The following is a 13,540-nucleotide window of genomic DNA, read 5'->3' as shown; positions in this document are numbered from 1 at the left end:
ACTGAAAAAGCCGTGATTGCTGATAAAAATTTGAGTTTTCAAAACACAATTTTGAAAGAAATTTTAGTACACAAATGAATTTTTATAGATGGTATTATGAATACATTCATATGATATCTGCATTTTACAGTATGACTTTTACAACTACTAATGGAAGAAATATTATTAATAAATAAAACATGCATACCTTTAAGTATACATAGCCATCAAATCTAACATGTAAACAACTGTTTTACCACTAACAAAATTTTAAATACTGTTTTCCCCTGGAATTGAACTTTGGTGCTTTTGCTAAACTCATCCATCTTTACCAAAAATGCAAACTTTCCTACTCTTTGTCAAATGTATTCTCAAGAAGAATAGGGCAGTGGAAATGTCTTCTCAACCCTACCATATTAAAAGAAAAGAAAAAGTATAGGTTGAAGGAAATAAAAAGCTAACCACACAGGTATATTTATGATCAGCTTGAATTAGCACACTTTGAAATCATTGACTCACTTTGAACTCCATGGGAGCGTACTATTTTCCAGGTTTCTGATGCCACTTCTTTGACATCCACTTGATAGTGATGGATAGGCACACCTCCATGGGAATCTGGCTTATTGAAAGAAATCTTAGCTGTGGTCTGTGACAGCTCTATAATCTTTACTCCATAGGGACTGGATGGCACATCTACAAAGGAACAAAACAAAAGAAATATAACCCAGGTAATGTAGATGACCATTACTAAGACTTAGGGTATTCTGAGAATTAGAAATAAAGAAATATTGCTACTTATAAACTCAATATATTTGAATTACAAAGCTTGCATAAACTGCTGAGTGATCTCCTTAAATTTCAAGAAAGTATACACTAGTCAATCTTTACTACCATAACAAAAAAATAGTAAAACATTCAATATCAAATTTTGTTTATTGAGAGAATAATTTTACTTCTGCCTTTTCTATACAATATAAGCATTTTACTTGCATTCAAGGAAAATAAGCTCATGAGAGAGAGGAGTGAGAGGGAATACAGGTATAATTAAACACAATAAGAAATAAAGATTTTATTGAATCATTAGCATAAATAATTATCTCTTATGAAAATGTGAGGTTTTCTTTTTGTTTATTAATATAACATTAACAAATTTGTGCCAAGTGTTATATTTAGAGAAAATGTCACTATGAACTAGATAAAACTGCAAACTATATGTTCTAATTTCACTTATGTATTATTTAATAATAATAATTAGCTGAGATATTTAAATTTTAATCTCTGTATTTAAGAAACAACTATAAACTCATTCTCGTGTGTGTTTTTGTGTCAATCCATTACTTACATTATTCAAGCTCAATAAGATATCCTGAGTGTGACCTTAATTTCTTTTCTACTATACATAATTTTATTAAAAAATTATCTGAAAGTCCAAACAAGCAAAAGGAGAAAATAAGAGACAAATATGTCTCAATGAGAAAATTAATGAAACCTCTACTCCAGAAACATGATCAGAGACACGTTAAACATTAAAAATATCTCTCTATCTTTGTTTCTGTCTCTCAATCTCTCTCTCTTTTTAATATCATATTGCAAATAACCATAAAGTTTGAAAATTTACATATAATTAGGAAATCAAGTGACGGCTGAGAGTTAGAAGAGCAGAAATGGAAGAAACAGGGAAGATCACCAGAGCAAAGATATGTCCATAGAGACCAAGGCTAAGATCACACAGACCCTCATATTCTCAATTACTATGTATGGATGCAAAAGTTAGACAGTGAAGAAGACTGATAGGAAAAAATTGATTCATTTGAAATACGTGTTGGAAGAGAGCTCTACAGATATTCTGGACTGCCAGAAAAAATGTGCAAGTGGATCCTCGAGCAAACTAAACCTCAATCATTGCTGGAGGCAAAAATGACAAAACTGAATCTGTCCTATTCCAGTACATCATGAAAAGGCAAGGTTCTTTGGAAAAGACAATAATGCTGGGGTAAAAAAGAAGGCAGCAGGAAAAGGGGGAAGACCAGATATGAGATGGACTGACTCCATAAAAGACACCATAGGCATGAGTCTATAGGAGTTGAGCAGGGCTGTTGAGGACAAGACACTGTGGGCATCACTCATTGGTAGAGTCGCCGGGAGTCGGAGCTGACTCGATGGCATATAACTAACACCCATTATGTATTATATAAAATATACATAAGTTATTTTATCTCTAGAATTACCTTTATGAGAACAAAAAGAAAAAAATCTTGATTGAAAATAATGTAGTAAAAGAATTTCTGTTCAGAAACAAACATTCATAGAAAATTAATGACTGTCAAAAGTCAAATATGCTATATTTGCTAGAGTTAAAAGAGAGCACTGATAGATCACATAAAAACTCTGCCTTATAAATGGTACTGGGAAAGAGTCAGGAGGGCAGGTTTATGGCTTTTGGATGTGAATGTTGTAAAGAAACACAACAGTGTACATTTCAGCTCTAAATAGTAACAGCGAATTATTTAAAGATCCTATGAAGTGCATTATGTTATAACACTCAGGTTTGGAAATAAATATGTAGGATAGTGATGCATCTCAAAGTCATTTTGCTATTAAAATCTTATCTGGAAATAAAAAGAATCAAATTATCAAAATCATCTCTTCAAGCTGTCAGACCTAAACATTATCATGGTTTTTATGTTTCTTTAATCCCTAGTTTATAATTGTAGGATAATTTTATCTGGAAGTTTGAACTAATGTTTGTAGAAGAGGAACACACACACACACACACACACACACACACACACACAGAGATTGTTCTTAATAAGACTGCTAAGTCTTTACTCGGTGCTGGTGACTCTCTAATATCGACTAAGTCTAAGCTGGACATCACAACAATGATAATTTTCAGTTTGATTATACATTTCAAAAGGAAAGTTGCTGAGTAATGGGGGAGGGGGAAGAAATGTGATTCCCCTTGGGATTCTCACCTTCGACCATAGGGCATGGTCCTTGGTTCTTACTCTGTCCGTAGAGGTACATGCCATTGCTAAGCTGTGCACCCTGACGTGATACACCTCCAGATAATAAAAGATTCTTTTTCTCTTACTCCAATGGTGCCACCACCAATCATGGGCCAGTGGGTATCTTTCTCTAGCCAACTAGTCTAGAAATAGCCATAGTCTATTTTCAAACCTGCTGACTGTTACCGTCGCTTTTAATTTACATTTATTTTTTGTTGGCCTCCTCTTTCTGTTATTTGTCTTAAAGAAAAGGTATACTTATGATATGTACCTCTAGTATCTTCCTAAACTTTTTTTTATATGTTCTGATTTGATATGTCCAACCACTTACACAGACTACTAAATTATTACCTGTTTATAGATGCACACATACTTATGTACATGTAACACTGAGAAAAGTAAATAGAATATATTCAGTCCTCAGGAAGTTTATAATGAATTAAAATTAAAAATATACAAAGATACAGAATATATCCAAGGAAATAGTGTCTGATATGCCTAAAACTAACATCTCCAATTCTCTCCACTCTCTAAATTGTTATAATCATTTTTATCCTTGATTCTACATTTCCTATACATCACAATTATTCACAAAGTTATTTTCATCTTTCCCATATCATAATTCTTGCATCCATCTCTTCCTTCCCGTTTCCACTGTTAGCTCCCAAGCCCAAGCCCTCTCTGCCTCTGCCTGTATTGCCATTTGTGGCTCTAGGCTTCCTTTGCTATTGGACATGCCAGAAAATTTCAATCCATATGGTGTGTAAATGCAACATCAATCTTTCTAAAGTACCACTCTAATCACGTCACTTCCCTGAGATGGGTATTGAGGAGCTTCCTCTTCCTTACAATATCCAACTTAGACTTTCACTCTGGCTTTCAAGATCCTGAATTATCTAACCTCAATGGGTATATGCAAACAGATCACACTGTAAAAGACTAACAAACACAGCCCCATGTGTCAAATTTCATACACAATGCTCCCATTATTATTAGCATATTTTTCTAAACTACTTCTCAGCATCTTCCATCTCAATAATTAATGAATACCACCCATCATTGAATGAATAAATACAATTGTGAAAACACATATTTCTTTATTGACTTTTCACCTCTAGTAGTACTAGTGTAGACTGAATATGTATCATCAGAATCTAAGGATCCAAAGTTTAGCCTTGCTCCTGTCAACCTTAGACAAGCCCCTTAATCTTTTCGAAGAACACTATTTTTCTCTCTGCAATGAAAATATGAATAATATCCACTGCTAGGGTCGCTATAAGTATCGAGTCTTATAGAGCACTTAAATCAAACCCTGAAAGACTCTAAGCACTTAATAAATGTTAGTCATTACAGTTTTTGTTGTCCTCCCTGAAAACCATCCTTCTTCTACCACATGATTTTGTATCCATTGACATATATCAATATTTTAGTCAAATATTTGGTAACAGATATCAATACTGAGGATCAGCTTACAAATGCATGTACAACATGGGGGTAATCTCTGGAGCTGTTGTATGAACCTATACAAGTTAAACTCACTGGGTTTCATTCTCCTCATAAACCAAATGGCAACAATAACACCAATATTAAAGTTGCTATTGTGAGGATAAATTGATGAATATAGATCACTGAGCATTCGCAAATATTATCCTTACTTTAAACTTGCTGTCAGTATATAAATAATGTTGATAAATCTTTTGATATGTATACATATTCCTGAAGTCATAATTTGATCAAAGTATAAATATGAGAACAGAAAAAGTCTGCCTTGGTGATTATTTTATCTTGTAAGAGGTAGCAGAACAATGGAAGGAGTTCCTCCTCTGACTTTAATTCTGATAAAATAAAATAATATAATTAAATAAAGAGAAACTAATAAGTTAAGTGGAAGTACATGAAGCCTTAAGAAAAAGGAAGAGGGTAATAATCAGATGTATACATAGATATTTAGAAACAGCTTTGAAATAGTACATCAAATATTATGTTCCTCTGTTCAACAAAAAAACATCCCAAAGTAAAGATATACTCTATAAAGAAAAATTATCAAAGTATATGCCTAAAATACTCATATGGAACAAAAGGAAGGGAATTAATGAATATAATGTGCCAATGAGATCTTGGATGAGTAAATTTTTAAGTAACATTTTTAAAATGAAGATGAATCATGGAATTATAAAACAGTATTTTCTCAGGCTTCAGAATAAACAGAGTATAATATGTTGAAGACGATGACACAAAGGATTAGTTGTGTATGTGTGTGTGTTTTAGCTCTTTATACTCTCTACCACCACTGCATTCTCAATTCCCAGCAAATAAACAGATCTCAATATCAAAAGTGTAAACAGAAGTGATCAAGCAGTCGTATTGCACCCTATCATTGGAAAACCCTACAATGGCAGTCTGCTCTCCTTTATCCAAGGCAAATCCTCTACCTCTAAGCAACATTCATTTTACTTTTCCCTTCTTCAAAACATGGCATGATCAGCTCTTTTCTTTCAGATTTTTAGTCATATTGTCAAAATATAACAATCTCTCCAATGACGAACTTTCTTCAGTCCTACTCTCTTCTCAAGTAACAAACTCTTGGTTTCCATGTCACACTGTTTGAATAGGTTGTTCCTAATTTCTGCACTGGCATCTTTACTTCTGGGAATTTGATTTTCTAGGATGCTGGAAGCTGGCAACTAAGGTATGATTCAGAGTCACTGACTCAGATAAGGATGTGGTACTGCTAAACATAGGCCAATTGGAAGAGTTTGATATTCATCAACCTGCCTTTACTGGAAGTATTAAGAATGGTGTTTTAAACACTACCCTAGCTATCTACTAATATTCCACATCCATTTCTATCATCTAAGCTATACTCTCTTACCATAAGTGGTAAAGGGCTAAAATCTTCATTTCCCAGACTCAAGGGCTGCTATGGTTCTAAGTGCCATGGAGGCACTAAGGTTGACACAAGCATGAAAGTGGGTTAGAATGCTGAAAAAATGTGAATGCCATTCCCACTTTTCTGAGAAAGTGTGTGAGAACAAGAAGACCTGCAGATGTGAATGATGGTAGCAGCTGGAATCTGTACACCATAGTATAGTCACACAGTTTCTGTTGCAAGGTGCTGTGATGGGTTCCATCTATTTCTGCTCCAAGTGGCTGCTTTATTTCCAATAAGATTTTATATATATTTATATATATTTTTCCTACATCAATTGTGAGCTTAATCTAACATGATAGCCAATCTAAAACACACCTGAAACCCTATAAATTCATTCTCATTTCACTATTCATCTTATAGTGAAATTGCCAAATTCAAATAATTATTCTATTGATTTTTCCATAGTATTTGATCACATATGTTTAAATTGTTCTCCTCACAGGTAGTTATACTAGCTCTCTGAATAACTGCTTTTAACTTTATTTGTTCATAAATTTTTAAGTCCACCAATTAATTTAAAATAATCCAGCATTCATTTCCTACTGAGGTATCAATGGAAATTATTTTCTCAAATACACCCATGTCCTTTATCCTTATCACAAGTCATGAACTCATATATACCATTATTAATTGGCTATATCAATTATGACTCATAAGTAAACCATTTAAACACACTTATCCTTTATACATCCAATAATTCATCTAAATCTAATATGAGCCAGACAATTTTCTATGTTTGAGGGTAAACATGAGACAACGACCATTCTTATGGAAGTTATATTCTAATTATATAAAAGTAATTATAATATATGTTATTTATTAGAAATATTGGGGCACATATATATCAAGGAAGAAAGATAGTTCAGAGAGAAGAGTTAAAGTGTTGCAATTTTAAATTGGGTGGACAAAAATATCTTTGCCATAAAAAATAATATCTGACTAAGGACCTAAAGGAGAAAAAAAGTGATGTATAAAAATGCTAGAGAGAGAAAACAGTATCTACAAAGATGAAATATACTGTAGGTGTTTAAAGAAGCAGGCAATCTGTGGAGAGCAACAGGACCAAGGTAGGGGTGAAGGAGATGGAGTTGAGATAAGGCCAGTGAAGGAAGTTGGGGAAAATCTTGTGAAGTCTGATAGGCCTTAATAATCACAATGGCTTCATCTCTGAACAAAATGCTAAGCCACTAAAATACTTTGAGCAGATTATTATGCTTTAATTTTTGTTTTAATAATAAGGAGCAGTCTTCATTTTTTATTTAAACTACACTCTAGAGGGGCATAGGCCAAAGCAGGAAGAACAGTTTAGGAGTTTATGCAACAATCCACATTAAAAGCAAAGCAAAACAAAACAAACAAAAACAACTAAAATATAGAGCTTGATTTCATGAGAACAATGGGACTCTGGAAATACTTTTCAAGTAGATCGAAAGATGACTGTGAGTTCTTTGACCTGAACAACTGGAAAGAGACAATTGCCACTTACTGAGATAGAAAATAACACAAAAGGAAGATATGTAAAGGTGAGTATAGGAGGTTACATTTAGACATCTGGACATCTAAACCTTTGCATTGTTTATAGACCATCTAGGCAGAGAGGGAATTAAGCGGCTGGATATAAAGCATAGCATTTAGGAAAAAGATCCAAACTGAAGTTCTTAGAATATAGGTGGTAATCCATACCAATTTAGAAGAATAGTAAGGATGCGACTATGTATAAAATAAAAGAGTTCAAAAAACTAAGGCATAGTGATTTTTAAAAGTCCAGAGAAATATGGAACAACTGGCAAAGGAAACCACACGGAGAGGCCAATGAGGTGTGAGGAAAACCAGGGAGGCATGGTGATATTCTAGCCAAGCTGGAGGTTGTGAAGACGATTCCAGGGAAAGACACAACCACTTGGGTAGTGCTCTGCTGCTAGATCAGGAATTATGAGGTTTGAGAATTCACCACTGGATTGAGCATGAGAAGGTCAACAGTCGAGACCTTGACAATAGCGAGTTTTACTGAGCAGCGGAGGTGAAAACCTAACTGCAATAGTTTGTGACAGAATGAGGGGAGAGTAATTAGGTATGGCAAATAGAGTTAAGGGAGGATGGGGGAGCAGAGAAATGATGCCATAGCTGAAAGGATTTATAAGGGTGAGATGATTTTTTTAAAGTTATTTTCCACTGTGGCAAGAAACAAAAAACAAAACTAAACAAATCAACATTTAAAAAATAATTTTTACATTGATATTCATCATTCCAAAGGACAAGCAAACCATTTACTTGGATTGGAGTGTTATAATTTTTAATCATGTTGACAAGAATATCCTTACTATAAAAGTGACTTGTCCCTTGCCCATCTGACAGCAGGATTGCTCAAGGCCCTTTGGCTCTGCATCCTTCTTAATTAAAGACTCAAGCTTCCCCTCTCTATAAAACAGTTTTATTATTCTCTTTACAGCAGAAGCCAAAGCAATAGGAGAGGGAAAGGAGGCACCTGGCATCCCTTGGGCCTCCACAAGAAAAACAGACAAAGCCAGAGTTATTTTAAAGGGTATTTATTGAAGGAGAGCTTCTGGCTGGTGGTAAGCCCACAACCCCGAGCCCATGTGAATGGACACAGGCCGGTCAAACGGTGGGCCCAGCCACTCTCCCCATGAATGCCTGCAGAGGTGAAGCTGTCAGTATCCAGCCAAGGTGCTGGGCTCCGCTGCACCAGGGCCCACCCTCTACTCCCAGGGGCCTCTGCAATCCTTCAGGCACTGACAGACAGTATACAGCAGCACGGCATTTGCTTACCAAAGGTGGCTAAGGTTTTTATCATACAGACAGGCAGAGACAGAAGCTTAGGTGGGAAAGCTGAACTTGAAGTAGGATAGATGAAGAGGGGAAAGTGATGAAAAAAAAAAAAAAATAAAGTAATATTTGACCAAGTACTTAAAGGAGAAGAACATGATTCCTATGAAAATACTAGGGGGAGAAAATAGTAAATACAAAGATGAGATATGCTTCGAATGTTTAGAGATGAGGGGCAATCTGTGGAGAGAGCTCTTTTCTGAAATAGGGGAGATTATTTTAGGATATTTGAGTTTACATTTATACATCTTGGGCTATTTAGAGAAACATAGAAATTGGCTATGTTGAAATCTGTCTCCACAATGTTATCAAGATGGCTGTTCATTATAAATTGATCACGTTGGTTTCTAACTGAAAACTCCAAACTTCCCTTGCTGTATACATGATATAACAGAATGTAGAAATGATGAATATTATAAAGGAGATCTGTAATGTAATCAATCTCTTACCACCTTTTAATGGAATGCCTCATTTCTTCACTGCCCACATTTTTTTCACAGCAAGGTACCTTTATACAGTCACCTGATTCTTTCTATCTTTCCTTTTCTTCTTCTCAGGACCTGTTTCTATTAATTCTTTCATACCTGTCTCAAAAATTGATACCTGTTTGAAGCTTTATCCAAGAGCTCTAATTGTAATTTCATTTTGTATCCCCAGGCATTTGATTTGCCACTTCTATTGAAACCTGTTTCTTTTTTACTCTTATTTGTAAAAATCGGGTGCCATATGTTATTTATCTTCAGATTTCTAAGATCTAGAACAGTGCCTAGAACCTACTAGAAACTTACTATATATCTGTAGTGTGAATGATTTAATAGATTATTAGGAATTGATGAAAGCATGAATTCCCTAAAAATAATATGTAGCTATCCTAATTTCTTTTTTTTCAGAGGACCACAGGAATTAGAAAAATAAAGGAATGCCATAAATAATTTCTGTAGACACACAAAAGTTTGTCTCATAGTTTCTAAAAAAGAAATGAGACACAGATTTTTCCAAGCTAGAGAATAAAACAGATCATGTAAACAAAACAAAACAAAACAAAACAAAAAACAAAAAACCTGGCTTTATATTCAGTTGAAGATGTTTTCAAAAGTTTAACTTGCTTTCAAATTTTATGGAACAAGGCTCTGGATAAAATTCAGTCTGGGTACAAGGACAAGAAGATGGACTATAATTTCATATCTACAGAATTCTCTTCAATTGACCCAGCTTAACCTGTGAGCATGTCTCTATTCTCAAACATGACTTGTATAGGCTTATCCTTGACTTAGGTGAAAATACAGATGACTGTTTCATGATATTTGTGAATTGAATCAATCTTGAAAGAGAGCTAAAACATTGAATTTGACAGGGTCTTAGTAGGTTAAAAAGATGAGCCAAAACTGACAAGATGAGATTAAATGGGCTAAGTACAGAGTCCTGAACTGAGGTTTAAAAAAAAAAATCAATTGTGAAGCATAGCATGAGAGACCTCACTTAAGAGCAGGGATTTTTTTGTTCGTTTCTTTCTTTTTTTTCTTTTCTTTTTTTTTTTGGTGAAAAAGGTGTAGGACAAGACACCAGAAGGAAAAATAAAAGTGGCAAAATAGCTGAGGTCATTATCCCATTATTCAATTTTAGTATGCACTGGTCTACAATGTCTAGATTTATATATAAAAAGACAAGAGCAAATTGACTTGTATCCAAAAATGACCAATATCAACTATAATTTGACCATAATAGTGGCTAGCTAATTTGTTGAATATATGCCGTGTACTAGTACTTTGAATTAATTTCCTCACTTAGTCCTCACAACAGTTTTATCTTGAAATAACTTCTATGGAGTACTTAAACCACCATCAGACAGGTGCCCTCTCCCCAATAATGAAATTAAGAAAGTTAAGAAAATTATGAATGAAATCATTAGATGAAGTTTAAAAGTTAGAGTAAAAGTCTTTTAAGAAAAACTTTAAAAAATATATGCATATAAATATACAGAATGCCTTGTCAGATCATGGTCTATTAGAAGTAGAAAACTATAAGGAAGGAATTATAATTATTAATTACATGGTTACAATTTAATTTACACTTATGTGTTCTACATTTTTAATTTGCTCCAAGATAGATATGTATTTAAATAAGAAAAAGAAAGTATGCTTCCTAGCTAGAAAGCAAGATTATCACCTCAGAGATACATTAAAAAAAAGAAAAATGTCATGGTGAAGTCTTTGTAAAAACATCTCTCTCTCTCTCTCTCTTTCTGTCTCTGAGTCTCTAATTGTATTTGTATTTGACATTTTGGTAAAAAGTTAATACAAAATTGGCTAGCAAATACATGTGAAAAATATCTTGTATTTCCTATAAGATTATGTAAAAAGTATTTATTTCAATTTTCTAAAGATGGGAAAAGGTCCAAGAAGACTGGACTAATTTTTTTTTTTTAATATCATTAGAGAAGTGAACAATCTCAGGTTCCTTAGTATTAGTTGTGAGAATATTTTTTAAAAAAGAACTTGACCCATTAAGATCACGTGTAGGAAATGCCACAAACAAGGATGACACACTCAGGCTGATGCTTTGCTCACAGGGTCATTTTGATCTAGTCAATATTTTATCCTATTCATTCTTTAAATGATAATAATAGCAGGTATGATAATAACAAACTGTGTTGTTATATATCGTTGCCTAATTTCTGAATGTATATTTCTTCTGTAAAATAGGAACAATAACATCTCATGTACTTTCTGGAGCTACGAGAATTATGATAATGACAACTCAATTCAGTATAGCAAATAACTCCTGTCTTCTTACTAGAAATTTATCCACCTGTTATTTTCACCACAGAGACAATGACAAAAGAAGTGAGAGGCATCCAGGTGAAATATCGAGCTCTTAAGTGGTGTCTGTATGCCAAATTTTATACTCGTTTATATTTGTGCTGTTACTAAATAAAGACTATATCTCCATTGTTAAAAACTATCCTATCATCATACTATTAAGAGATTGAAAAGAGATGTCTAAATAAATTGCTCTATTTTAAAATAAATAATTTCACCTGCATATTTCAAAATACCATTTGTCTGTGAATAATTATTTAATATGTAAAGATGTTATTTTTAATATTTTAAAATCATTTGCAGAATTACATATATGAAACTATATATGCATACACAAAAAAGATAAGAATGAATTTATTAAGAATAATACCTATGTTCACAATCAAGTTATGATGCTTTTCTAAAGTTACTTTATTTTATGCATACTTGTTTATTGCCTTTAGTTTCTTTTTTTATTTTTCTCTTAAAATAATTTCCTATTTATAAAAATTTGCAAGAATATTACATAGAACTTATTCTTATCTGAAACATTTAGAGTAAGTTGACATGATGCCAACTTTAGCACGTCTTAACTAAGACAAAACATTTTTCTACATAAGCTCTAGAAAACAATTAAACTGCCGTATAATCCAAAGACTTCAATCAAATTTTATCCATCATTCCAATAATATTATTTATAACAAAAGATGCATGCATGGCATATAGTAATAATAATAATAATTATTATTATTATTTATATTCTTTTTTATTCTTTTTATTTATTATTATTATTTATTTTTCTTTACTGTCTTTTAGTCTGGGAAGCTTCTTTGATCATTCCTTTATTTTCATGGTTTTGACAATTGGAATACTAGTGATTTTGTATACAGTACCTCAATTTGTATTTGTCTCATATTTCCTCTTACTAGATTTTGATTATGCATTTTTGGCATGACTATCACAGTAGTTATTCTGTGTTCTTCCTGATGCCTCTTTCTAGTAGTATCCAAGTTTAATTTTCTCATTACTAGTGATGTTAACTTTGATCCTTTAATAAAAGTGGGATCTTCTACTTTAAAACTATTTATATGTATATTGTTTAATCTAACTTTCACATACTTGCTTTAAGAACCACTAATGAGCCTTAGCCGAATTAATTTATATTACACTGTTTGTTACATTTGGCTTATGGATGTTTTGACATGTTCCTTTAATTTTTTTTTCCCTTTCTTTATCGCACGATGTATTGTTCCAGGCTTATCTTGTATTTTCTCTGTCCCAATTTTAGAATCAGCAATTTTTATTAGGAGCCCTGGTTAACATTAGTGAAGAATGATATTTAGAAACCAAAATCTGGCTACCAGGTATGCTCTTTGCTATTGGGATATTGCAACTCTCAAGTCCTCTCAGCAGATAGAGCTCAGAAATGATTTTCTAAGTGACATTCCAAGCAAAAAGAAGCTCTTTGTAGAAATAGCTGAACTAACACACACGCGCACGCACTCACACACACACGCACGCACACATGCACACCACATAGATAGCTTTTACACTCTGCCTGGGCCAAAACATCCCACTCTAGACAACAGAAGTCCCCTTCTATTCCATTCACTCTGCTTGAGGTCTGACACCCCGTGACAGGCTTCTGTGCTTCACCCTATCTTCATACAGATGCCTACCTTGCCCAGATGTAGAACTTATTTATTCAGAATGAGAGACAGAAGGGAAGGAGGAAGAAGGAAGGAAGGAGGGGGAGGGAGGGAGGGAGGGAGGGAGGGAGAGAAGGAGAGAAGGAAGGAAGAAAGGAAGGAGAAAGGAGGAAAGAAAGAAGATTTTTGAAGAAAAAGAAGTTAAAAGGTAGCTTTTTGCTACATTTTTCACTGAATGTGTAGCAAATAATTTCATGCTAAATTTTGGCTCTTTTAATTTATTGCTCTTTGGAAGCAAAGTAATCTGTTACACGTGTAAAATTTTATATG

General features: G+C 33.6%; 1 protein-coding gene across 2 annotated transcripts in view; it reads right to left on the bottom strand.

Annotated features, from left to right (window-relative positions):
• Nucleotides 1-13,540, bottom strand: part of NCAM2 (neural cell adhesion molecule 2) — a 407,496-nt gene that overhangs the window by 68,821 nt on the left and 325,135 nt on the right. For both annotated transcript variants that reach the window (XM_039857416.1, XM_039857415.1), the window contains exon 12: nt 499-672. In XM_039857416.1, coding sequence (XP_039713350.1) covers nt 499-672 — 174 coding nt within the window. The remainder of the gene's footprint in view (nt 1-498; nt 673-13,540) is intronic.

This window comes from Pteropus medius, unplaced genomic scaffold, assembly GCF_902729225.1.
Source record: "Pteropus medius unplaced genomic scaffold, Ma_sr-lr_union100, whole genome shotgun sequence".
NCBI lineage: Eukaryota > Metazoa > Chordata > Mammalia > Chiroptera > Pteropodidae > Pteropus > Pteropus medius.
Note: the sequence above shows the minus strand (reverse complement) of the source record. Positions and strands in the feature narration are given on the sequence as shown.